This window comes from Pleurodeles waltl, chromosome 10, assembly GCF_031143425.1.
Source record: "Pleurodeles waltl isolate 20211129_DDA chromosome 10, aPleWal1.hap1.20221129, whole genome shotgun sequence".
Classification (NCBI taxonomy): Eukaryota; Metazoa; Chordata; class Amphibia; order Caudata; family Salamandridae; genus Pleurodeles; species Pleurodeles waltl.
In genome coordinates, this window is record NC_090449.1 from 256,164,336 (window position 1) to 256,190,537 (window position 26,202).

A 26,202-nucleotide genomic window follows, 5' to 3' on the forward strand; every position below is an offset into this window, starting at 1 on the left:
GCCAAAATTATCCTCTTACACAAGACACATACAACAGATGGAGAGCTTGAACATCTCCGTAGGCGATGGAGGGGCACCATACATGCTTCTACATATTCGACATATGAACGAGGCATCCTAATCTAAATCTGTCCAGGAATTCCTTTCTAGGTCCTGGAATCTACCATAGACAAGGAAGGACGTTGCATATTTTTAGATGGTCAGCTGGATGGCCAAACCCTACTCCTCTGGGAAATTTACGCCCTGAATTCTGACCAAGGGAAATTCTGTGATGTCCTCTTTACGGCCCTCGCCCACAAAACTGCCCTCCCTTGGATTATAGGAGGGGATTGTAACTTTGTACTAGACCTCTCCCTCAATAGGTCCCAACCTTCATCACCGCTTTCCCCCACACACACATGCAGGCTACATGATTCTGCAACTGGACACACCACTAGTCCTTGATGGATGCTTGACGATCTCATAATCCCACTGCCAAAATGTATTCCTTCTATTCAGTACCTCAGAAACTCGACACAACACACTGATTACATATGCCGCATAGCCTTATATCATGACTCAAACTTCAACGACCTGCACTGGGTGACGGCAAAGCCACTGATAACTGTCTGGCGTCTCTCTTATGACACCCTTTAAGACTCTGTCTTCCGCGACAAGCAGAGCACACGCATCCAGCATTACTTCCCTGACATCCACAATACCGTATCCACTAGGATGTTTGAATGGGACGTCTTTAAGGTGGTGATTCGAAGTGACTGCATTCAACAAATTGTGGGTGTCCGGAGAATGCTAGAGAAGGAGATCACGACGGCAGAACATTGGCTTGCAATACTGGGAAAAGCAGGCAACCGCAGCCCCTCACTAGCCACTCAGCTTGCGACAATGAAAACAAAATATATAGGGGGTCATTACGACCCTGACGGCCGGCGGTATGTTGGCGGTAAGACCGCCAACAGGCTGGCGGTGTTCCGCCAGCAATTATGACCGTGGCGGAATTGCCACGGCCATACCGCCGGCCCCTCCACTTTCCCGCCAGGATTCCGCCTGGCGGTCATAATCCCCAGGGCAGCGGTGCAAGCACCGCTGCCCTGGGGATTATGAGTCCCCGACCGCCGGCCTGTCCATGGCGGTACACACCGCCATGGAAAGGCTGGTGGTAAGGGGACTGGGGGAGCCCCTGCACTGCCCATGCACTTGGCATGGGCAGTGCAGGGGCCCCCAGGCATAGCCCCGTTGCGCATTTGAAATGCGTGACGCGTGCTACTGCACCCGCAGCACATCAGCATTGCCGCCGGCTCTATTACGAGCCGGCTGCAATGTTAATGTGACATTTCCGCTGGGCCAGCGGACGGTAACACTGTTACCGTCCGCTGGCCCAGCGGAAATGTCATAATAGGGAGGCAGAAATACCGCCGGCAATGGCGGTATTCTGTCTCCCGCGGCCTCGGCGGTCTTTTGAAAAGACCGCCGAGGTCGTAATGACCCCCATAGTGCTTTTGGAGTGTCTCCGCCGCTTTAACTTTGCTGCTCACACGGCGCAACTTCAAAGGGAGTGTGACAGCTCTGGATGGCTGCTTGTTAGCATGGCTGATTCGGCAAGACCCCTTGACCATGCCGATCGTCAAGATATAGATGCCCTTAAGCCATACCGTCCACATGCAGGAGATCCTCTAATACTTTTATGACTACTATGCTGCGATATACTGTGCCCCGTCCGGCTCCCTGGAAGAACATTCCAGCCGTTTCCTCCACGGGATTGAGCTGCACCAAATTCCTGATCAAACTAATCAAACTCTGGATGCACACAGGACATGACCCATGCAATCCGAGATGTAGCCCATAGCAATGCGCCGGGCTTGGACAGCCTTCCTCTGGAATATTATATCACTTTTTCAACACTCCTTGCACCCCGTCTAGCCACGCTGTATGAGGCTGCACTGAATGCAGGGGAACTCCGCCCTCACTATGCAAGTCCTTTCATTCAGTAGCAATCTTGGGCACAGACCATCAGATACTAGAGGAAATCCTTGCAGATCGCTAGGCCTGGGTCCTCCCAGAACTTGTTAACATAGATCAGAATGGTTTAGTTCATGGACGCAGTACATCACAAAACATTTGCTGTCTCTCCATGTTCAAGACTGCATCAGGGGACGGTTTCTGCAGGCAGCGTGCCTAATTCTAGACCTGGAAAAGAGATTTGATACCCTTTCAAGGCCCTACCTCATTCGGGTACTCACTCGTCTGGGAGTTGGTTTGAGACTGCTGGCCTACACTAAACTAGTGTGTAATAAACCGACTTCTAGGGTGCATTTGGGATTCCTTGTTTCGGCCTCCTTCCTTGTCCACCGAAGAACCAGGCAGGGTGTCCACTGTCGCCGCTGACTCAGGGCAGAGGGACGCAACTGGGACATACCTCTAGAGGTCAGGACCCCTTCCATGTCCTTGTATGCTGACGATCTTTTGATCTATCTCCCAACTACGCAAAAACCTGGTGGAATTTGCTGCAGCAGCGGGACTGTATGTAAACTGGGAGAAATCAGCTATATATCCCCTTAATCCTGCCCTGCAGGCCAGACCTGTTTATCTGGGAGAAATCCCCCTCTGTTGGCAAGGAGCAGCAATCCTCTACCTAGGGATACACCTGTACTACACCCTGCTCGATCTATACGAGGGTTACCTCCACGTAAAATTGCCGGGCATTAGGACGCAAATACAGTTCTAGCAGTCCCTCCTCCTGGCTCCAATTGGGCGGATAGCCTGGCAAAAATGGTTCTGCTTCCCTGTCTCCTTTACTATTCTGCCAATCTCCACATTGTCCCCCTGCACCTTCTTTCAGGAGTTGGATACCCTACTGGGCAACTTAACCTGGGGGCCCTCAAGACATCGGGTGGCCCTCTGGAAATTAAAATGACCAGAAGACCACAGTGGGCTGGGTGCTCCTTCGTTCATGGCCTCCTATTTAGCTGCTCAACTACTGTAGCTATTGCGGTGGACAGCCGGACGATATATGGGCGAGACCAGCTGTGACACAGGGATTTCCCAATATTCACAATTAGCAGCTTCTTGCTCCCCAAATCCACGCCCCCAATATCCCAGTCACTACATGTAGCAGTGGGCAGGATTTGCATTTCTCACATATTTCGCCTAGCAAATGGTACACAGACATATGCCCCGGAATTCCCTGTGATAGGACTTCCACGGTTCCCTGGTACCTGCACGTAGCAAGATATGCAACCCTGGACAACCCAATCACTACACACCATAGACGATCTGTTTGCAGATGGTCACCTCCTCTCATTTGCCCAACTGATGACAGATCACAATCTCCCACCTGGCTAATTCCTTCTTCACAGACAATTAGTTTGAACCTGCTGACTACTGTGGCACACTTCAGATGCAGAACCTGCCATTCATCCAGTAGTGCAAACTACGCTGGTCGTGGGAAACGGTTGGCATCTCATTACTTGGCTATAGAAAGCCATTGGAAACGGGCAGTCCCCCTAGCTGAGCTCCGGCGCAAATGGGAAGATGACTATGGGAGAGTGCTACATGACAAAAAATGGCTGCAGGCCCTGGAGTTTCCCAAACGAGCCTTGCAAAATTCTCCCTTAAAAATATACAGTTCTCTATACTACATAGAACGGATCTTACTTCAGCCCAAATCAACAGATACTTCCCTGATGCACAAGCAAAGTGCCTAAGTTACCAAAACCAAGATGGGGACCTAATGCACATGTTGTGGACCTGTTCTGCTCTTCAACATTACTGGTCATCAGTTCATGAAATCCTCCTGTCGGTCACTGAATTACCAGACTTACTTACCTGGGGAGCTGCTCACTAGGCATCTTTAAGCACCGGAAGCAACATAAAGTGCACATTCGTTTTACCTTCCTGGCACTTCTGCTTGCTAAATGCAGACTCATCCTTATTCTATCATTTTTCATAAGCGATTTCTGCCACACTGGCAGACATCTCCACATGTATCTACAAAGTTACGAGTAGTAATGTTATACTCATAAACCGCCTCTCCACTAGAGGCCTGGTACGTAGCAGTATGCAAATGGGGGGCGGCAGAGGAGGTAGTCCTCTGTTATGAGGAAGTTTGCCATCGGCGCCAACAACCCATATCCCCCCCACTGGGCTGTCCTGTTGACGGAATTTCCCCAACATACAAATAATGACGACCTACCCCCGTAATCAGGTCCACACAGCCCATTATCTCCAATACAGCTAACACCTTTGACCCTCACCCCAGCTGCTAACCGCTTTGCCAAGATCTCTCTATATGGGTTGCCCAGGCGGTATGTCCACCACCCCCTCCATTTAATTTGCCAAGTGTTCTGCCGTTAAACCCCCCACCCCTGACTCCTTCCTTCAGTTTATTGAGACAGTTGTTCCTGTTACCCGCAGCATGTTTAGTTAACTCAATGGACACAGATTGTTATTGTTTTATCCTTATGGACTCGCAAACTGATACTGCTTAATATTGCTCCTTATACGTACTGGCACCAGACACTGGCGATCTCTTTAAATTATATATTGAAGTGTAGACCCACATAATGTGTCCTTTGACAGGAATAAGTAAATTTTTTTGTCAAAACTCAATAAAAAATGATTTACAAAAAAAAGGTGGGAATTTTCAAACATTCTTTTTTTAAACATTAAAATTAATAAAGTAAATTCACATAGCAAAATATATGAATTATTTAATACACATGTATTTGATGTGCTTATGGGCTGTAACATTTTATTGGGTCTGGTTTAAACTGAATTATTTAAAATTACTTTACGTGTATGCTTTACTTGAAAAAGCTTTATTGAATAAAACGTGGAATTAAATATTTATTAAAAAAGTAAAAGCAATTTAAATAAGTTGGACACATCATTTTCATCAAACCATAGCATATATTAAATAGAATTAAAAATGTTAGTGAGGGTTGGAATTGTTTTAGTTATTCTTTGAATATTACTGTTTATATATCAAATTAATATTGTTAAATGTACAAAATATTTAACATACATTTATTGTTATTGCTAGTAGACTGTGATATTTTATTTTATCAGTTTTAGTTTAGAAAAATGTAAAACTATTTTACATTTATATTTTATTTTAAAACATATTAATTGACTTTAAATAATAATAAACATTAATAATCCTTCTATAACTTTTTATAAGTGATTTCTACCACGCTGGCAGACATCTCGACGTGTATCTACAAAGTTACGAGTAGTAACGTTACACTCATAAATCCTGGCATATGAGGCTTAACCCCTGAATTGAGGAGTTTGTAGACCCGAACATCTACACCTAGGAGTAAATCTACACTTGAAAATGATGAATGCCAAAAGAGGCTAGAGTTACACCTGGGGTAGTAGTAAATATGTTCTTGTACATTTACCTTGGTCAATAGACCCCAGGATATTTTACCTCACATGGTGCTTTTAAGTGTTATCTGACAGGACTGTTGTCTGGCTTATGCCCTCATGGCAAAGTACTATATAAATAACAAATGTACTACTACAATTAATACAATCCTAATGAAATAATATTTACAATGAATTCCCCAATCCTTATTACATCTGTTCAAGGTCAATTCACAAATGCTGTAATTACCAGACTTGTAAAATCATAATCTTGGCAACCAGTCTATTGTTTTTCCACAAAACAGTAGGAGCACAAAGACTCCTGATTAGTTAATCCCTAAGATTTTCTGCTCGTACAAATATTACATTAGGGTATGACGAGATTCAATTTTTCAATTTACTACTTATTTAAGAATACTGTGTTAACAGCTTAGTATTGGCATCGAATTTTGAGTCTTTAGGTCTACAAATAGAATAATTAGATTCAAATAAATTCAACCTATGTCTTGAAGCTGCATTATTTGTAGCTTTATTAGGATTTTTATCAAAGTAATCAGGCTCTTGAAATTGCAGTATCACGGCATTAGCCACTTCTTCTTATTTAACATTATCATTGTAATTGCTCCTGGCCTTAATGCCTTCCCCACCCTTAGGGAATAGCTTTAAAAGTACCAAATTCATGCTAGCTAGCCTCTCTTAATATTAAGTTGGTTGCAATGTGTTTTCCTAACAACAATATGAATAACTATGGTTTACTACAGAAATGTTTACGTCTAAAAAATAATATTACCCTTGGGTTTATTACAGTGACCTGAAGCCTCCGTGGTTCAAGTTTTAGAACAGTGGTTCTTAACCTTTTGACTTCTGTGGACCCCTACTTTATCATTGCTGGAAACCAGGGACCCCTTACTGAATCATTATTGGGATTCGGAGACCCTCCACTGAGTTATTACTGGAAGGTCAGGACCCCTGCCTGAACACTATAGATGATTTGAACCACAAAACAATAGGCATAAAATACAGAAACAAGCATTCATCAAGCACATACACAAATGATAATACATTTTATTTAATTTGCCAACAAATATAAATAAGAAGGTTGGAGTTTTTCTGAATTCAATTGAAGCCACGCTTCGTCCATTTTAGTTAATGCACCTGCACTCTGCTCCCACAAATCAATTGGAGGATAATAATTTAATTGTTAGCCTTCAATTTCAAATTCCTTGACATTTACAGTATGTTTAAGCTTTTCAGTTGGACATTTTGCCACTTATATACACTTTATTAATCTGACTAATTATATTTTTAGAGGTTGTGTGGTAGCAGGAACATGAGACTGGACTAATAGCTTATATTTAACAAAGGATGCAGGGAGACTTTTAAAGAAAAACATTTTGATATTCATATCAAATGCAAAGCATGTATTTGGAGTCACAAGTAAGTAGTTCTCCATGCCGATGAGGAAAATGGAAGAAGTGGGTGGAAAGGGCAGCAATAAGAGTAACTCAGATCATTCAATCAGGAGAAGTATTGTTTAATAGTCTCACAATCGGATATACTTTTCCCATTACTAAAATCTAGAATTACATAATTTTGCATGGATCATTGAAGGATTTCCTGTTCCTGTGCAAGAAGAAGAAAATATCTTTAATAAAATAACTTCTAGCAGAAGACGTAAACAGAAAGCTGCATTGATTTATAAATTGGTCCAAGCACATTGACAAATGTAATCTGTGTACATTTGATTTGCAATTCTGAGAGTGAATGTTAATGTGCAACATAGACTAATGCAGCAAAAAAATGCTTTTTGGTGTTCTGTTAGTATTCACAAATTAAAAATAATAGATTATAATAAATGTGATACATTAAAAGGGGAAAATATTCTTTCGTTATTTGCTTATGATATTCCCTACTGTAACTGAGCTGTGAAAATATATTCTGTGGAGATACAAAAGGTAAGAGAGTATACATTAACACATGCTAGCAATTGTATTTTGCTTAACTAGAGACCCTGTTATATATGTATAGAGAGCAAACCTAGCTAAAGAGCCAAGCAGCTCTAGACATTAATGGAGGGTACTGGTAGATGAGATAAGACTGTGTACATCAAGTGGGAAGTTACACATTTTGGACTACAAATATTATATAATGTGGCATGAAACACAACTTTACAGGCTTGTTCTAATAACTTATTAATAAATAAAACAACATTTTCACAATTACTTTACATTTCACATACTTATATTGTAGTCATTAATGGCAATGAAGGGCCGGGTGCTTTAAATGTGCTTGTTAAGATATCATGATATGACCTGTTGTTGCCTCTGTATAATTAATGATAATAACATTCCTCTATTTAAGAAGGTTTTCTAACTGGATACCAAAAGTAATGCAAATAATTTATAAGATATGATATTGTCAATTAATACAGGGAGTGCAGAATTATTAGGCAAATGAGTATTTTGACCACATCATCCTCTTTATGCATGTTGTCTTACTCCAAGCTGTATAGGCTCGAAAGCCTACTACCAATTAAGCATATTAGGTGATGTGCATCTCTGTAATGAGAAGGGGTGTGGTCTAATGACATCAACACCCTATATCAGGTGTGCATAATTATTAGGCAACTTCCTTTCCTTTGGCAAAATGGGTCAAAAGAAGGACTTGACAGGCTCAGAAAAGTCAAAAATAGTGAGATATCTTGCAGAGGGATGCAGCACTCTTAAAATTGCAAAGCTTCTGAAGCGTGATCATCGAACAATCAAGCGTTTCATTCAAAATAGTCAACAGGGTTGCAAGAAGCGTGTGGAAAAACCAAGGCGCAAAATAACTGCCCATGAACTGAGAAAAGTCAAGCGTGCAGCTGCCACGATGCCACTTGCCACCAGTTTGGCCATATGTCAGAGCTGCAACATCACTGGAGTGCCCAAAAGCACAAGGTGTGCAATACTTAGAGACATGGCCAAGGTAAGAAAGGCTGAAAGACGACCACCACTGAACAAGACACACAAGCTGAAACGTCAAGACTGGGCCAAGAAATATCTCAAGACTGATTTTTCTAAGGTTTTATGGACTGATGAAATGAGAGTGAGTCTTGATGGGCCAGATGGATGGGCCCGTGGCTGGATTGGTAAAGGGCAGAGAGCTCCAGTCCAACTCAGACGCCAGCAAGGTGGAGGTGGAGTACTGGTTTGGGTTGGTATCATCAAAGATGAGCTTGTGGGGCCTTTTCGGGTTGAGGATGGAGTCAAGCTCAACTCCCAGTCCTACTGCCAGTTCCTGGAAGACACCTTCTTCAAGCAGTGGTACAGGAAGAAGTCTGCATCCTTCAAGAAAAACATGATTTTCATGCAGGACAATGCTCCATCACACGCGTCCAAGTACTCCACAGCGTGGCTGGCAAGAAAGGGTATAAAAGAAGGAAATCTAATGACAGGGCCTCCTTGTTCACCTGATCTGAACCCCATTGAGAACCTGTGGTCCATCATCAAATGTGAGATTTACAAGGAGGGAAAACAGTACACCTCTCTGAACAGTGTCTGGGAGGCTGTGGTTGCTGCTGCACGCAATGTTGATGGTGAACAGATCAAAACACTGACAGAATCCATGGATGGCAGGCTTTTGGGTGTCCTTGCAAAGAAAGGTGGCTATATTGGTCACTGATTTGTTTTTGTTTTGTTTTTGAATGTCAGAAATGTATATTTGTGAATGTTGAGATGTTATATTGGTTTCACTGGTAATAATAAATAATTGAAATGGGTATATATTTGTTTTTTATTAAGTTGCCTAATAATTATGCACACCTGATATAGGGTGTTGATGTCATTAGACCACACCCCTTCTCATTACAGAGATGCACATCACCTAATATGCTTAATTGGTAGTAGGCTTTCGAGCCTATACAGCTTGGAGTAAGACAACATGCATAAAGAGGATGATGTGATCAAAATACTCATTTGCCTAATAATTCTGCACTCCCTGTATATAAAACTAGTTACATTATTTTGTGAAAAGGATAAAGTTATAAAAAACTCAATATGCAAACAGGGCAATGCAGGGTGGTAAAAAAGAAATTATATGACCAGAGTTGGGGAGTGCAAATACTCACTTGGGATTGGAGGACTGTGGCGGCCAGTATGAGGTGTTGCAGAGCGTGCTCTTTCTGGAATGTTCCTTGTAGGAGGGCGTGGTGTCTTCTTCACTAAAATACAAATAAGTTGTGTTCAGCGTCATGGCAAATTACAGCTGCTCATGAGCTAGTGTGTCCACTTCCACTGGGTCACATTTCCAATGGTCTTGTGGTGCTATTGTCAGTGGTGGAATATATCATATGGCAGAGTCAGTGTAGGAGTGACTTACTTGTGGTCACTGACATAGGTCTGCTCACTATGGGATCACAGTGAGTATTTACTTGTGTTGTAGGGTGAAATAATATAATATAATTTACAAAATATTGAGAACAAAATAAGAAGGAGGTAAAATAGCTATCTATCCATCTTATCTATTCACATACATACATATGCATAGATTTACTATTCTTAAATCCACATCTACGTACGTCTGTGCACACATACATAAATAGATGTGGAGATCAGAATGGGAACCCAGGTGATGGTACACACATGCTCAAGGTGACTGGTGGAAAGCCCTCTTTGAAATCACAGTTAGCAATGTCAGTGCTTTGTTTTGTTAGTGTCACTTGTGTTTTCATTCCTATGTGATCAGCTAGGGGTATTATGGCTTCTATGGGCAGAGTGAGTGTAGTGGTTTTGCATGGGTTCTTAGTGGCTAATGTATCTACATGCATGGGAATCTGGACAGTAAGGTGACAAATCCTGTTTAATTACTGGCAATGGTGTGATGGCTTCTGTTAGCAAATAGTTAATAGTGCTATTGCTCCCATTTAATGTTGGTAGGCAGCACTTTGGCACCCATGTCTTACAGGTTACAGCTCATTTGTAAGAGGCTTTAGGAGAGCACACAAACTGTATAAATGCTAAGGCACCTGCAGATAGGAAAGACATCTATTTGATGTTTAAGGATTATAATGTGTATTTTTACAGTCAACATATTAATATAATACTAAAAATGTGTTCTAATAAACAATATGATACTTTATACTCAAAAACAATCTATAGAATTGTTTAAAATGCTTTTTAATATCTTTTTCCTGACTTAACTGTTATCACTAATTTTGTAACACAGTTTTTTCATATTATTTGTAATTGAGTGTATGTTTCTCTTAGTGCACTAGATCAAAGTGAAGTTGCAGGGATTGGGGCAATTTTTAATATCCGTCAAAGGAATGATGGATGTTTGGAAACAACAGAATTTAGCAAATGGGGGACCACTAATGAAAACCTGATTTCCACTTGAAATGTGCAGAAAAGATGATATCGAGAGATGACAATACAGGTTGTAGAAAGTGACACAAAACAGATGTTTACCTAAAGAGTTCTTTTTTTTTAGGAAAGACAAATTGAGACACATAAGATATGCGGTCAACTGAAGGGTAAACATCCCACTGAGGGATTTAACCGACAGCTGAGAGCACTTTAGCAACCAATGATGTGCTGAAATGAGGTACAATATCATGTGATCACGAACATATCATTTTGCTCTTTTACTCCGCTCTTTCATTTCTCTCTTCATCATCCTATTCCTTTTGTATTCCCTCTTTCTACTTTCATTTTACTAGTAAAATTATTAGAGTGTTGTGTTAGAGTGTTGTGCCATTTTATTTTTTCATGCTCTTTCCCTTCTACATTCATGCAAACACTGCATCGCCAAGTCCTAATAAGAATCCTGAAAAACTAATAACTGTTTGGGGTGAGTGCAACACAAACGAGACATGAGCACTCCTTCTTCCTGCAGCAGAAATAGGCACATTTTGGTTGCAGTGGTGGGCAAAAAGGTGGTGTGAGAAATCTTCTTATTCAGAAAATGGTGATCTGTTATATTTTTGATAAGCCTTCAATTGTGAAATTTCCAAAGTAGTCCAGTTCTGATGTGTCCAATGTTGTCTGCTCAGAGAATCCACTTTTCTTTAGCCTTCCACCATCAAAAAGACAATTTGAATGGGTATGCCTTTAGACATTGTTCATAATAATATCCATCACTTTCTTTTACACCTTCACTGACTTCACTACACTTTGATTGTTTAAATGACACGGAACTCAATTTGTTTACATATTTGGTCTTCATATCAGAGGAAGAAGCACAACTAGGATGAGAGAAATCACCCTGAGCACCAAAAGATTAGTATGGATCGATAACTTATTGGCCAATCAAAGAGCTACCTAGAACCTGTCTCAGCTATGCAACAATTGTCAAGGGTAAATGCTCAATAGCTTTTCCCAACCCCCAAAGTGCATATTGCTAACTAGCTATGCGTTTTTAGACCTGATCGACAGTAGGGCAGAACTGAAGACAATATCTACTTTGATGCAGTTAAAAAGCACAGTTACTTAGCAAAAGACAAGAAAAAGGCTTCAGAAATAGACCCTTATCTAGAATGTATGTTAGCGTGTCCTCTCAGTACAGTAGCACCTGCTTCAGACTAGTCCAAAAAGCATTTCCTCAGCAATAGCTCTCCTGTGCTGTGAGATGGTGCCATACTGCTTTAACCCCGGCTTTGTCATTCAGACTTGACAACATAGGAGTGTATTAGGCAACAATTGGCACGCTTGTGTCAGTTCCTGAACTTTTCCCATGCCCGATCGAGGCATTCTCAGAGGAACCAAGATTGCAACAACAGCAACAAATACAATACTTAGCATGTCGGCAAACCTTGGGATCTTATTAGTCACATCACTACCTCATCAGAGGAGGAGGAAGGGCAGTGAGGAATCTGCAGAGAGATAATGTATCCAAGAGTAATTATTGCTACCAAGGGTAAGTAACTTTTTCTTCTAATAGAGACATCTTACCATGGATTCCTCACTCGATAAATGAGTCTCAAAGCAATATCTCACTAAGGAGCATAGGCAGTTCACCACATAAGTCATGCAACACAGCTTGAGCAAATTACTCATTACTACATGCCTGAGACGTATAGCAGTAGTGCTTGACAAAAGTATTCAAAAAGGGTCACGTACCATAAACTACAATGCTAAATTGCCAGATTCTATAACGAGTGCTACATAGTTTCATGAAAAACATTGCTAAGAAAACTAAGAGTTCTTGGTCCCAAATTTCCATTATTCAAGTATATTTAAGGCCTACATGTTGCGAACCAGACTTAAGTGCTGTTTCACACCCTGTCCTATCCCAATTGGACGAGGGAAGACCCTTGCTTGCTGACATTAAAGACACCCATTTGCCACCCCGGGAACGCATCTTCTATTTGGCTGCATGTCTCAGCAAGGCACTGAGGAAAAACAACCAGATCACTCCCTGGCTTTATGGCCTTCTATGTGTCATCTTCAAGGAAATCAGTTACAAAACTAAAGTGTGACACTTTTAGTGCTGGACAACATAATCATTTTTAGTGGCTGTAAGGAAATGCCTCCTTGGCATGGTTACCCCCTGACTTTTTGCCTTCGCTGATGCTATGTTTTGATTTGAAAGTGTGCTGAGGCCTGCTAACCAGGCCCCAGCACCAGTGTTCTTTCCCTAACCTGTACTTTTGTTTACACAATTGGCACACCCTGGCATCCAGGTAAGTCCCTTTTAACTGGTACCCCTGGTACCAAGGGCCCTGATGCCAGTGAAGGTCTCTAAGGGCTGCAGCATATCTTATGCCACCCTGGGGATCCCTCACTCAGCACAGACACACTGCTTGCCAGCTTGTGTGTGCTGGTGAGGACAAAACGAGTAAGTCGACATGGCACTCCCTCAAGGTGCCATGCCAACCTCACACTGCCTATGCAGTATAGATAAGTCACCCCTCTAGCAGGCCTTACAGCCCTAAGGCAGGGTGCACTATACCATGGGTGAGGGCACCAGTGCATGAGCACTGTGCCCCTACAGTGTCTAAGCCAAACCTTAGACATTGTAAGTGCAGGGTAGCCATAAGAGTATATGGTCTGGGAGTCTGTCAAACACGAACTCCACAGCACCATAATGGCTACACTGAAAACTGGGAAGTTTGGTATCAAACTTCTCAGCACAATAAATGCACACTGACGCCAGTGTACATTTTATTGTGAAATACACCCCAGAGGGAACCTTAGAGGTGCCCCCTGAAACCTTAACCAACTACCTGTGTAGGCTGACTGGTTTTAGCAGCCTGCCACACTCGAAACATGTTGCTGGCCACATGGGGAGAGTGCCTTTGTCACTCTGTGGCTAGTAACAAAGCCTGCACTGGGTGGAGATGCTATCACCTCCCCGTTGCAGGAGCTGTAACACCTGGCGGTGAGCCTCAGAGGCTCACCCCCTTTGTTCCAGCACCACAGGGCATTCCAGCTAGTGGAGTTGCCAGCCCCCTCCGGCCACGGCCCCACTTTTGGCGGCAAGGCCGGAGGAGATAATGAGAAAAACAAGGAGGAGTCACTGGCCAGTCAGGACAGCCCCTAAGGCAACCTGAGCTGAAGTGACTCTGACTTTTAGGAATCCTCCATCTTGCAGATGGAGGATCCCCCCAATAGGGATAGGAATGTGACCCCCTCCCCTTGGGAGGAGGCACAAAGAGGGTGTAGCCACCCTCAGGGCTAGTAGCCATTGGCTACTGCCCTCCCTGACCTAAACACACCCCTAAATTCTGTATTTAGGGGCTCCCCTGAACCTAGGAAATCAGATTCCTGCAACTTACGAAGAAGAGGACTGCTGAGCTGAAAAACCCCTGCAGAGAAGACGGAGACACCAACTGCTTTGGCCCCAGCCCTACCGGCCTGTCTCTCTCCTTCAGAAGAAAACTGCTCCAGCGATGCTTTCCCCAGGACCAGCGACCTCTGAATCCTCAGAGGACTGCCCTGCTTCCAAAAGACCAAGAAACTCCAGAGAACAGCGGCCCAGTTCAACAAAGACTGCAACTTTGTTTCCAGAGGAGCAGATTTAAAGACCCCTGCAATCCCCGCAAGAAGCGTGAGACTTGCAACACTGCACCCGGCGACCCCGACTCGACTGGTGGAGAAACAACGCTACAGGGAGGACCCCCCGGCGACTCCGAGACTGTGAGTAACCAAAGTTGTCCCCCCTGAGCCCCCACAGCGACGCCTGCAGAGGGAATCCCGAGGCTCCCCCTGACCGCGACTGTCTGAATCCAAAATCCCGACGCCTGGAAAAGACCCTGCACCCGCAGCCCCCAGGACCTGAAGGATCGGAACTCCTGGGCAGGAGTGACCCCAGGAGGCCCTCTCCCTTGCCCAGGTGGTGGCTACCCCGAGGAGCCCCCCCCCTTGCCTGCCTGCATCGCTGAAGAGACCCCTTGGTCTCTCATTGAAACCTATTGAAAACCTGACGCGTGTTTGCACACTGCACCCGGCCTCCCCCGTGCTGCTGAGGGTGTACTTTTTGTGTGAGCTTGTGTCCCCCCCGGTGCCCTACAAAACCCCCCTGGTCTGCCCTCCGAAGACGCGGGTACTTACCTGCTGGCAGAGTGGAACCGGGGCACCCCCTTCTCCATTGGAGCCTATGTGTTTTGGGCACCACTTTGAACTCTGCACCTGACCGGCCCTGAGCTGCTGGTGTGGTGACTTTGGGGTTGCTCTGAACCCCCAACGGTGGGCTACTTTGGACCCCAATTTGAACCCGGTAGGTGGTTTACTTACCTGCAAGAACTAACATTACTTTACCTCCCCCAGGAACTGTGAAATTTGCAGTGTCCACTTTTAAAATAGCTATATGTGTTTTATGTAAAAAGTATATATGCTATTGTGATTATTCAAAGTTCCTAAAGTACTTACCTGCAATACCTTTCAAATGAGATATTACATGTAGAATTTGAACCTGTGGTTCTTAAAATAAACTAAGAAAATATATTTTTCTATACAAAAACCTATTGGCTGGAATTGTCTCTGAGTGTGTGTTCCTCATTTATTGCCTGTGTGTATGTACAACAAATGCTTAACACTACTCCTTTGATAAGCCTACTGCTCGACCACACTACCACAAAATAGAGCATTAGTATTATCTCTTTTTGCCACTATCTTACCTCTAAGGGGAACCCTTGGACTCTGTGCATACTATTCCTTACTTTGAAATAGTGCATACAGAGCCAACTTCCTACAGTGGCTAATGCTGCACTCAAGTCAGTGTATTTGTCTGACTTGGATAAAGAGGTACAATAAGCAAAATACCATAAGTCCGTCCCACTGAGTAACACAAGTTTGACACTCTAGCCTGACACAGATCCATCAAGTTATATCTATCATCCATTTTCGAAGCAAATGAAAACACACTTCTTCAAGGAACTTGGGCTTTTCAAATAACAAGAACTACTTCACTCCCTCCCATATGCTATGTGAGGATGGACCAAGGCTGATCTGCAGATAGCTGGTCTCTCTCTGGAGTGGTAGACTGGGCAAAAAACAATAGACTGGAATTTAGCCCAAGCAATTGGCAGTGTTGGGGACTAATTGCAAGAACTTCACACATCACTTTTGTCTTTACCTCAATGTGATGTGCTAAGGGCAGCAGGTAACAAAAGACATGGGTCTTGTCCCCACTGGATCAAAGGACTCAAGTGCTCCCTAAATAGGCCGAAAACTGTCCAGGATTGATTGTGTTGCCACTCAGATGGAAGCTTGCTTGGCATTTCGGGCTGGACTGTTCCTACTGGAGCAGGACCAAAGCTAATCTGCATATATCTGGTCTATGGTCAGTGCTTAATGTGAACCAGTGGTTTCCGGTGTGGGGCACCAGCGCTTATTTTTAAGGGCTGGCACTTATTTTTCTGCCTCAAGCATTTAATGCGAGCCAAAGACACATATGGGAAAGACGGAGGAAGAGAAAAAAAAAAGCATTGCAAAGGGAGAAAGCAGAAAGTTGCAAGAGTGAGCTGAAGGGGCAGGGAGTGGCTGTAAATGGATTAAAGAGTCCCGAGGTGGCTTCAGGATTGCACTGCCTTAGTATTCCGTGCTCGCACATTTAATTGCAGCAGCTGCGTGTTTTAGAGGAGAGCTTTGAGCACCTTGACGTTTTTATTTACAAATTAAGTTCTGTCTATGTCTGAAGCTGCAGAGTGGACAAAAAACGAGTTACTGGAATGTGCCCCAAGTGTTTACCAGTACTGTTACTATATATGTAAACAATCCACTCATCACCTTTGTGTTTTCCATAAAAAGAGGTGTCACAGCAGAATGCGATAGGCACTTTGTTTCAGACAAAGTCTAGACCAAAGATAACCAAGCATCACACATAACAAACCCATCTTATACATAATGCTCTTATATTCTCTTGCACACACTCACAACTGGCGGTATCTGCTTCTTGATTACCTTACCTGTGACATCCCTTTCTGGCATGGAGTGTCTATTATTTTTATAGTCAAGTCTTCCTTTGTACAGCACACCATCAACACCAATCACATCTACTTCATTCTAAAAAGAAGTGAGACGTTAGTGAGTCTCTAGACAAAGTTGCATCAACAAAACCGTATTTAAAGGCTAAGAAATGAAATCATAGCTGTTGGAAAGACTACAAGAGAAAGCCAGAAGGAAAAAGATCCTAAATTCATGGCAGAATGATCCTCTATATAAGAACATAGGTAGATGCAGTTTCCTGAATATCAGGGTCATGGAAAAGTAGATTCAAACATCTTTTTAAGTCCACACCACTACTGCTATTAGTACTTTTAGAAAATACTAATCTAGGGTCTCGAGGGTCCAGCCCCAATGCGTACAATCGAGTTGGAGCCCTGCATTACTGAATGTGATCTTTATTTGATTATCTCACTTAATTGGTGAATAATAAGGAGTATGTGGTCAGCAACTAGGAGATGAAGTTTGGTGGACTACTGCTGAATCCTGGTGCATTGCCCCCATATTTTCCTAAGGGTTCTGTACAACAGTCTCATGGTGCAGGTGGCGCCTCAAGTTCAGAAGTTAAGCTGTATTTCAAGCCTTTTACGTGTGGCCAAAGTACGCAATGGATGGTATGTACAAGACAACATGCCACCCACCCTCCCGTCACTGATAACAGTGATTTTGGCTGAATGGAACAGACTTGGTCCAGTGTCTTGAGTGACTTTTTTTCTGACAACCAATGGAATGACTGTAACATACAAAAGGCCTCAACCCATTAAAAAGTAAGAAGCTTATAGAACTTGATATATGACTACAACTCTTGCGCTGATTGCTGTCCCAGTTTTTCACCAGCATGTATCAGGTTCAATAAGATGAGACTCTGAGAGAAAATCAGTGTAATAAAACAGATTGCAAAGATGTGACTACTTAGCAACCAAGTTTCAAATGTACTCACCTCTGTATTTAAAATTTCATTTTAAACCTCAAACATAGGTATATTTACTATGAAGGTTTATCGCACATTCTTGTGAAGAAAAGCAGTTTGAAAACAGATTATTGGTCATCACCATGCAGAAGAAAAAGAAATAATATATTGATTGAAGATCATTTATTTAATAGAACTAAGTTAATAACACCCGCCCCCCTACCGCGAAGAAGGCCATAGATTGAATGGGTGTAGAAGATGAACTGACATCTCAACCTGTAGTTATGATTACTAGAGAAAGAGAGATAGAGGAAAATATACTGGAAAAGGCATGTAGATTAAACTTCTCTGTCATCCCTAAATCCTTCCACATACTTTGGAGCACATTATTCTTCAAATCTCATGTCCATTGACTAGCAGGGGGTAACTCCATTTTAAACCTGAAACCTCACAGGGAGAAATACTTTTATTGACTCTACATAATGCTTCTGGGCTATAACCCTACTTAATGAACGATTGGGCCCTATAGAAAATCTTGATACATAAGTCAAAAAAGAATCTCACATTTCTGTAGTTAATGGATCCAGGGTCTCCATATGGATATAACGTTGTGAGATTCTGTGACTTTGAGGGTCTCTTGCCAGGACAGCTGGTAGAACATTGCCAGACCCCACAGTGGCGCATTGCCTGGTCAACCACATCAAACATCCGATCGCTTGGGAGAAAAATAACAAACATTATTAATTTAGCCTTTTAAAGTGAGTATATCAGTCTGTTTGAACATGAATGGTAATATCACATTTAGCTTTTTTGAATAATGTAGATAACAATTGATTTAAAACTAGAAAGAAATAAAGATCCTGAATAAGATCTGCTTGCAGCGTCAAATTACCCCAACATGATCTGCTGCAAGTATTGGAACAAACCAACATTATGTTGTCATAATACATGGTAGGCAAAATAGACAGAGTCCAAAATGCACAACTTGGCCTCATTTTAACACAAAAATGGATATGAGACCCTATCCCATTCTCTACTGGAAAATGAATTTCTCAAATTTTCTAAAATCACTGATATTAACATAGATTATTTGGAAATGTTGTGATTCCAGTAAGTGGATGCTAATGGCAAGAACCTCACTCTTAAAAGTGTTTCCAGACTCCAGTGCAGTTCACCATGTAACACATTTATTGGCAGATCAGTATCTTGGCCACAGTCCTATATCAAAGGGATGGTGAAGGTTGTGACGTTTACACATAAATTCTGTTATTACATTGAAAAAGCTGTTCCCGTTTCATGTCCAATAAAGCAAGGTGTGTTTCAAAACTTTGTCATTTTAAAAAATGGGTCCTGATTCTAAAACACTTGCAAAATACTGCCTCAGAGTTTTTGTATATGAAAGCAACAGTTTTGGAGGATATTTGTATGCTAATTTCCTGAGGGGCCCTGTGGAATCGACAGGTCTCTGACTGTCTTTCCTAGAAAGTACACTACTTACTATAGGAAATCATGCCAGAATTCTAAAATGTATGGAAGAAATTACCCCAAAACAGGGCCAAATGCCAAGTTCCTTTATAAGCTCACACATCTCTGAGGTCAATTGCATTGTGCTTTTTACATATAGGAATGGAGTATATATAGTGCATATATTATATATATATATATATATATATATATATATATATATATATATATATATATATATGCAGTGTTTTCCCATCGATAAAGTTATTGCAAATGTTGCAGTGATAATATCAAGATGCCAAAGAAGGTGTCATCAATGATGTAATCTGTTGAGTAATTAGATGTGCATGGCAAAGGCGCGAATTATATTCACCTTAGGGCGTGAGTTATAGTAACTTGACTTAACCATAACTATAACTGCTGAATTTCAATGGCTTTGTGTGAGTAAATTCAGAACCTAACTATAATGTCCCTGTAAAAAGATATGGATAGTGCACCACTGCGCAAAGTCAGTAAAGTCCAGTAACACAACGTTGTCTTTTAAAAATCTTCCTTTTTTATTATTGCTTTTTCTTGAACAAACGAGCAATCAGCCAACGCGTTTCGTCCTACACAAAAGGACTTCTTCAGGGCTTATATTTGCATGGTCTTTAAATTGATTGTCTTTCCATATTATTGGAATTAACTGTCCATCCTATTATTACCCATAACATAAGGGATCAGCCATGTCCGTCCTGGTCGGCAAATTCAGCAGCAATTTATAATGTCCCTGTAACCTTTGGATTTTTCAATGAATTTCAATGGGTTCTTTTAGCACGCACATACGTAAATATAATCAGGTTCATCAAGCGGCGCCAAAGTTATAGGCAAAACAAAAAACACTCTTCCTAGGGAAACTAGGTCCTAACTATAACTCCGCCGGTAGTTTATATATATATATATATATATATATATATATATATATAGTTATACCCCATCACTGCCTCTCCACATAGGTCCAACAGGCCTTTTAATTCTTGTCTATTGTCTCTCCTTATGTATGACATTTGTCTCCTTGCTCGTACATGGAAAAAATCTGGAATGTACACTACGAAAATAAATGGGTCAGTATGCAGTTTTGTTAGTTGTTGTGTAAGACCTGCAAATTACAGGAAACATACTGACTTAATGTCTCTTCAGCAGTAAATGAAAGTGTGTTTCCAAAGGAAAATGTTTAGAAGAAAAGGAGCTGAAAAGCTAGTTTCCTGTTTATTAGGTATTGTTTGACAAGGTAGCCGCCTAAAAGGCCTATTACAAAATTCTTTAAAATATAGAGTGGACTTTATCTCATAGTTGCATGGTACACAGAAAGACCTTATTTTTTTATTTTATTTTTCACAGCAAAAGTCGTTTTAAAGCAAGTATCTTATTTAGGCCCTGATTACATGTTTAGGTGCTATTTATCACGTCTAACAAATAACAAAACACTATTTGGGGGGGTTGGGTACAAATCTTTATTCAGGTGCTATAAAAAATACCTATTACAAGTTGGTGGGTAATAACATGCAGATTTCAGTGTTTAAAGTACCAAAATCTAAATGATATGGTTAAATACTGTATGCTTTTCCTTTGTTAAAGTTCAGTAGTTTTGCCATTCCAAACTTTAGTGAAGGTTGAGCTATTTAATGCATTTGATAATTATCGGGTTTGTTTAAAACTTACCAACGCATAATTTCAACCCATTAATAGGGGTTTACTCATGGGTTGGAATGTACCACCGAACTCATAATCAGGACTTTAGTCAGGACTCAGAATGCCGGCCTGGCATCTATTGGTTTTGCTATTCCCAGTTTGCTTAAGCAGCTTTTTAAATAAATTTGCTCTATGTCCTCCCTTTCAATATGCCTATTGGGTATGGCAGTGAGAAATGTCACACCACAACTTTACTGTAATACATTATCTCAGTAGGATAGCCATGACATTTTATTATTACAAGTGAACAGTGATACCATTACAAGACTGTGAAAGGGACATGGGATACATTCCCATCTTGTTATAACTAGCTTCCAAGTAATATGTATTGAATTATAGATAGGTTGTAGTCAATTCTGGGATTGTTTCTACTGGGGTATTGCAAGTAACATCAAATAAATTATGAGAACGAATGTCATTTGAAACTCTGAGGTGGGAAGCCCATTTTAATGCTAACTTCCCATCTGCAATTTTTTGTGTGTGGCTCACCAAATCCTCTTCTGCTCAGATGAGCAGCACAGAGATACTGAAGTTATGTCAAAACCTGCACAGCATGGACCTATCTGCTTCAGCTGACCTTAAAATGCCTTCCATCATGTCACCTGCTCCACCAACCTTTGTCAAACTCCACCTTCCTTGCCCATTCGAAAATAAAATACTTGCTTCCTGTCATCCTCAACACCACCCGTCGGAGATCTCTCCCCTTCTCCATCTAATAAAAAAAAAACCTGCATTTTGAGATCTGCTCTTTGAGAGTCACTGTCGCGACACCCTCCACTTCAATGTCCACACAGGCTTGCACAGACGATTGGCTGACAAGGGAGGCAGCGATTGTTGCTCCAAGAGCTCCATGAGACTTCCACCACCTTCTTTTGGGGTCTGGAGAACAGGACTCTTGTCTCAGAGCAGGTTCATTCTATGTCCAAGCAGTAGTGCTTCATGAATAAGTGGTGAGATTTCCATGAAGCCATCCGCAGATATGTTAAGCAACTCTTACACACAAGCCACTATTGCTGATACACCTTCAGTGGAGTGTAGCCAGACGTCATGACAGAGAGCGGTTATCATGACTGTAGCAAAATGTAATTGCTGCTGAAATTCATCTTGCTATACCCTTTTTGGAAACAGGATTTCCCCTATTCGGGTGACTCAAACTACAAAACGTTGGTCTCATTGTGAAAAGGAACGAGTTATAGCCATGTAGAATCTTCAGCATCTCTTAATAGCCAGTGATTGAAGAGCCCCCTTTCTGTATTCAAAGGATTTGAGTCCTGGGAACTCTGGCTAATTGAGGTAGAAGTCAGTAGGTTAAGTTGGAATAAAGCTTGACTTTATACTAATAATTACCTTGTATTTGTAAAGTTCATGTATGGCTCGTATTGGCTTTCAGCTCCCTTATTCTTCAGCTTGATGTGAAAGCTAAAAGCAGTATTATCCTTTAAGACACTTATTTTAGGTCTACCCTTTGTATCACTTCAAAGGGAATCTCCATCATCTGTGCTCATCAACTGAGATAAGACTATATTGAGTTCACAGGAGGGAAAGACTGGCATTTTCACTGGTTAGGCTCTGTAAAATCATTTGATAAACTCTTTGATCTGCCAAGGTGACAACAGTGATGATGTGGCATCTGAGAAACAATATCTGGACACTGCTTCAGGATTCACCTTAATGGATGTGCTTTATGCTAGATTCAGCAAGTTATTGGAGGTATGGATCTAGTTAATGTGACTGAGCATGGACTACGTGAAGCCTTTCCATAGTAAAACCAAATGCAGAAATGTGTCCATTTTGCTTTATACTTTTTATTGGTGAAATTCACTGTGGCCTGAGCTAGCATCTTTCTGCCCTCTTTTGGAACATTTTCATTGGACCATTCATTGTGCTCAAGCGCCAGATTGCCAATATCAGCAAAGGTGGCTCTAGGTGAAGTATCTGCCTTTTTGTGACATGATAAAAGCAATGGACTTGTGCCAGGAGGAATCGGATTTGCAATGGATATTTGAGGAGGATCAGTATACCATAACTGTCTGGGTAACAGGGCTATTAATATGATCTAAAATGTGTTCCTCTTTATTTTGGCACTTGTCCAAGGTATGAGGGTAAATATGGAAATGAATGGACAAACATTGTTCTTCAGTTCATTAAAAAGGCATCTTCCCATTCCCATGTTAGCAGTGTCTGCTTCCAAAGTACTGCCCATTTTGTTTTGCCCTATGCTGCAAACTGACTGAGCTATTATTTTTTTCCAATCCAGAATATTTTGTTGACCGTTAGGTGTCTGTCCACTTGTTGCGGCCTGAAGCATATTTTGCTCTGAGTGAAATGCCATGTTGAACTCGCCATGTGCATAAAAGCTGGGCCTCCGTGGAAAGTGTTTAGGATGACGCACCTCCCTGCTTTTTTATGTAAAACATGGATGGTGCATTGGCCAAATGAATTGCAACAGATAATTGCTGAATCCTGGAAAGAAAGGAGGTGAGGCCTATTCGAATGACTCAGAGCTCTACTGCATTTATTTAAACCTCAGTGCTTGGTTTCATAATCTTTTCGGTGAAGGCTCATGAAGATGCACTCCCCAAACTTTCAGAGATGAATCTTTAGTCATTGTGACAGGGCACGGTTGTGAAAGTATGACTGAAAGCCATGTTGACTTTGTTGGTCTACCATGTTAGGGATGACTTAGCTTCTGCTGAAACTTGTACAATGTCATCAAAGATGCCCCAAGACTCGACCCACTGTGTGTCTAAACTCTCTAATCTCATGAACCCATTGCATTTTGATATCTACAGAATGTGTGAGGGCATCATTCCTATTATAGACTTGTATGAATGAACTAGATCAATCTGTGTGCACTAAAATGTTCTGGAAGTATCCTGTAAATGTGGGATGTGTTTCCCTGAAAAGAAGACTTATTCTTTCAGCTATCTCTAATGGTCCCAAGGAACTGCATTTTTGTTTATATAATCAGGAAAGATTTGTCTGGATTTGGGGTTATTCCGAGTTTGCATAATAAGCACAAGCAACCTATGGTGTTGTCTGCTGCTGCAAACCTTTTTCTTACATTTATCAGCTGCCATCTATATAGGGAAACATTTTGTGTTCTTGACTTCACAGGTAAGCCGCCACCAAATCCATACACTTCATGAGGACATGGGGTAGATTTTAGGCCAAGGGACAGAACCCAATATGGGAAATGGTATCTAGCTATTTGGAAACGAAGGTACCTTCTGTGGTTGTAATGGGCAGGGATATTAAAGTATGTGTTCTGCAATGTCATAAACTCTCCTTTCTATAGGAGTACATAAAATCTCCTGAAGAGTGGCTATCCAGAATGACTGACGTTTAAGGTAGTTTTAAGGAGGTGAAGAACCAAGGTTGATCACCATTCTCCAAACCTTTTCTTTTTCACAAGAATGAATCCTAAATAAATCATCTGCTTCACTGGGATTTGGGGACTATTTTGAGAGCCCCTTTACATAACTGTCAGAATCACTCCCTGCCATTGTGGGAAATATAGAGGGACTTCTACTTGGGCAACATAGTTGGTGGTCTCTGGGTAAACTCAAACAACCAATAGAAACCATCTGATGGACACAATGGTGGGCCACTCATGAAAGTAGCAACTGACCCTTACCTCCCATGCAAGAGGGGGATGAAGTAGGTGGAGCCAGCAGTGAGTCAGTGGTATTCAGTATTCTGGGATTGTGAATGTGTGCCTCCACGTTTTTAGAAGGAGATGAGTAGGATTGTGTTTTTTTTTTTAATCCTCCATGCTGATGTTAAGGTATGAGGATGTTTTACAATATGAGTTTTGGTCTTGTTATAATTGGTGATATAGTTAGTGATAACGTAGATTTTTTTATTGTACTATCATCCGTTACAGAGGTGATATGATGATGTCTTTGACAATACATATATTGTGTGTTTTAATGGTATGTATATAAAGTGAAATACCTAACCCCTATTATTGAAGAGATACTCACTGTAGGGAAATAGAAGTTTATATTCATGTATGTTCTACCATATGATTTTTACATGTTGACTTGTAATTTGAATGCACATTTGTATTCATGTAGCATTGATGATGGTATTATGGTATAACCACATATAGATGCATTTATATTCATGTATTGGAAATGTGTATTAACACCACGTTAAGTTAGCGTGATTAAAGGCTGAAATGTTTAATTTCTAGTGTTAACCTTCAACGTTGAGTTTTGCTTGTATTTTAATGTTCTTCCATTGCAGGTGTGTTTGTGCGATCCTACAGTTAATGAAAGACATGTTGTGTGTGATAGACAGTAGAGTATGAGAGGACGAAGGGAGCGCTAACAAACTGAAAGGAAAGAACTCCTGTTGGTGTGCCCTGCATGAGGAGATATTCAAGGTTGTCCTGATGTCCAAAACGTGGTATGGGAGGAGTGATGGGAGTTGCCAGATGCAACTGCGCAAAGGCGATAGAAAACCACTGGTTTGGATGACTTAGACTTCTCAAGTGTTCTGTGGCTTTATTTGGGATACACCTAGTTAGGCGAGGGCAGATTCCCTTTGTCCTTTAGAGAGGATTGATCTTTTAGAGATGTGAAGGGCTAAAGACCTCTCTGTTATGATTTCTTTGTGTGGCTTTATGCTATACAGTGCCTCTTTATCAGAGCTTGTACGGAGATTTCTGGTATGCTGTCACTTTCCTATATTCTTATTAATGCCTATGTTCCTTGAGAATCAACTAGGATTTCCATAGCTTATTTTAGGGCATTAGATAGACCTAAGATTTCAAATGATTAGACAAGAGGCTTGTAAACTGATCACCAAATCCTGTTCCTTATCTTTTGTACTGCTTCAACCGATATTCTTCTATGCCTTATGCTTGTAAGATTCAACTTTGTTAGAGGTTTCTACTCACCTGTGGTGATTCTGTACTTATACAGTATGTTCTTGAGATTCATGTTTAGTAGTGTGGCTCTAAATTTGTAATAAATGTTTTGAATCCTATGCTCTGCCTCATAGATTTAGTGTGTGGCCAAATAGGTTGCACTCTTATTTGGTTTAATGCATTGAATTTAACTCCCCTTAACCCTCAGGACTCCTAAAAACGTCTAAAGGAAGAACAGAAGCAAGAACATGGGCCCAGAGAGGCAATAGTAGTTTAAAGGATGCAATGACTGTGGTGCATGTCCTTATAGTCCTTGAAAGGGTTATGGCCTTCTGGCTTGCAACATACCTAATCACCTAGCTGTCTCATAGTCTGTCTTGATGTGCTGTAGCAGTTCACTGATGCTGTGATTAAAAAAGAGATTCACTATTAAA

The 26,202-nt window shown here is 41.5% G+C and overlaps 1 protein-coding gene across 2 annotated transcripts in view; it reads right to left on the reverse strand.

Moving 5' to 3' along the window:
- The window catches only part of C10H16orf96 (chromosome 10 C16orf96 homolog), a 212,007-nt gene that overhangs the window by 33,412 nt on the left and 152,393 nt on the right, over positions 1–26,202 (reverse strand). For both annotated transcript variants that reach the window (XM_069210372.1, XM_069210371.1), the window contains 3 exons: positions 18,262–18,412; positions 16,751–16,847; positions 9,473–9,565 (listed from right to left, as the gene is read on the reverse strand). In XM_069210372.1, coding sequence (XP_069066473.1) covers positions 9,473–9,565; positions 16,751–16,847; positions 18,262–18,412 — 341 coding nt within the window. The remainder of the gene's footprint in view (positions 1–9,472; positions 9,566–16,750; positions 16,848–18,261; positions 18,413–26,202) is intronic.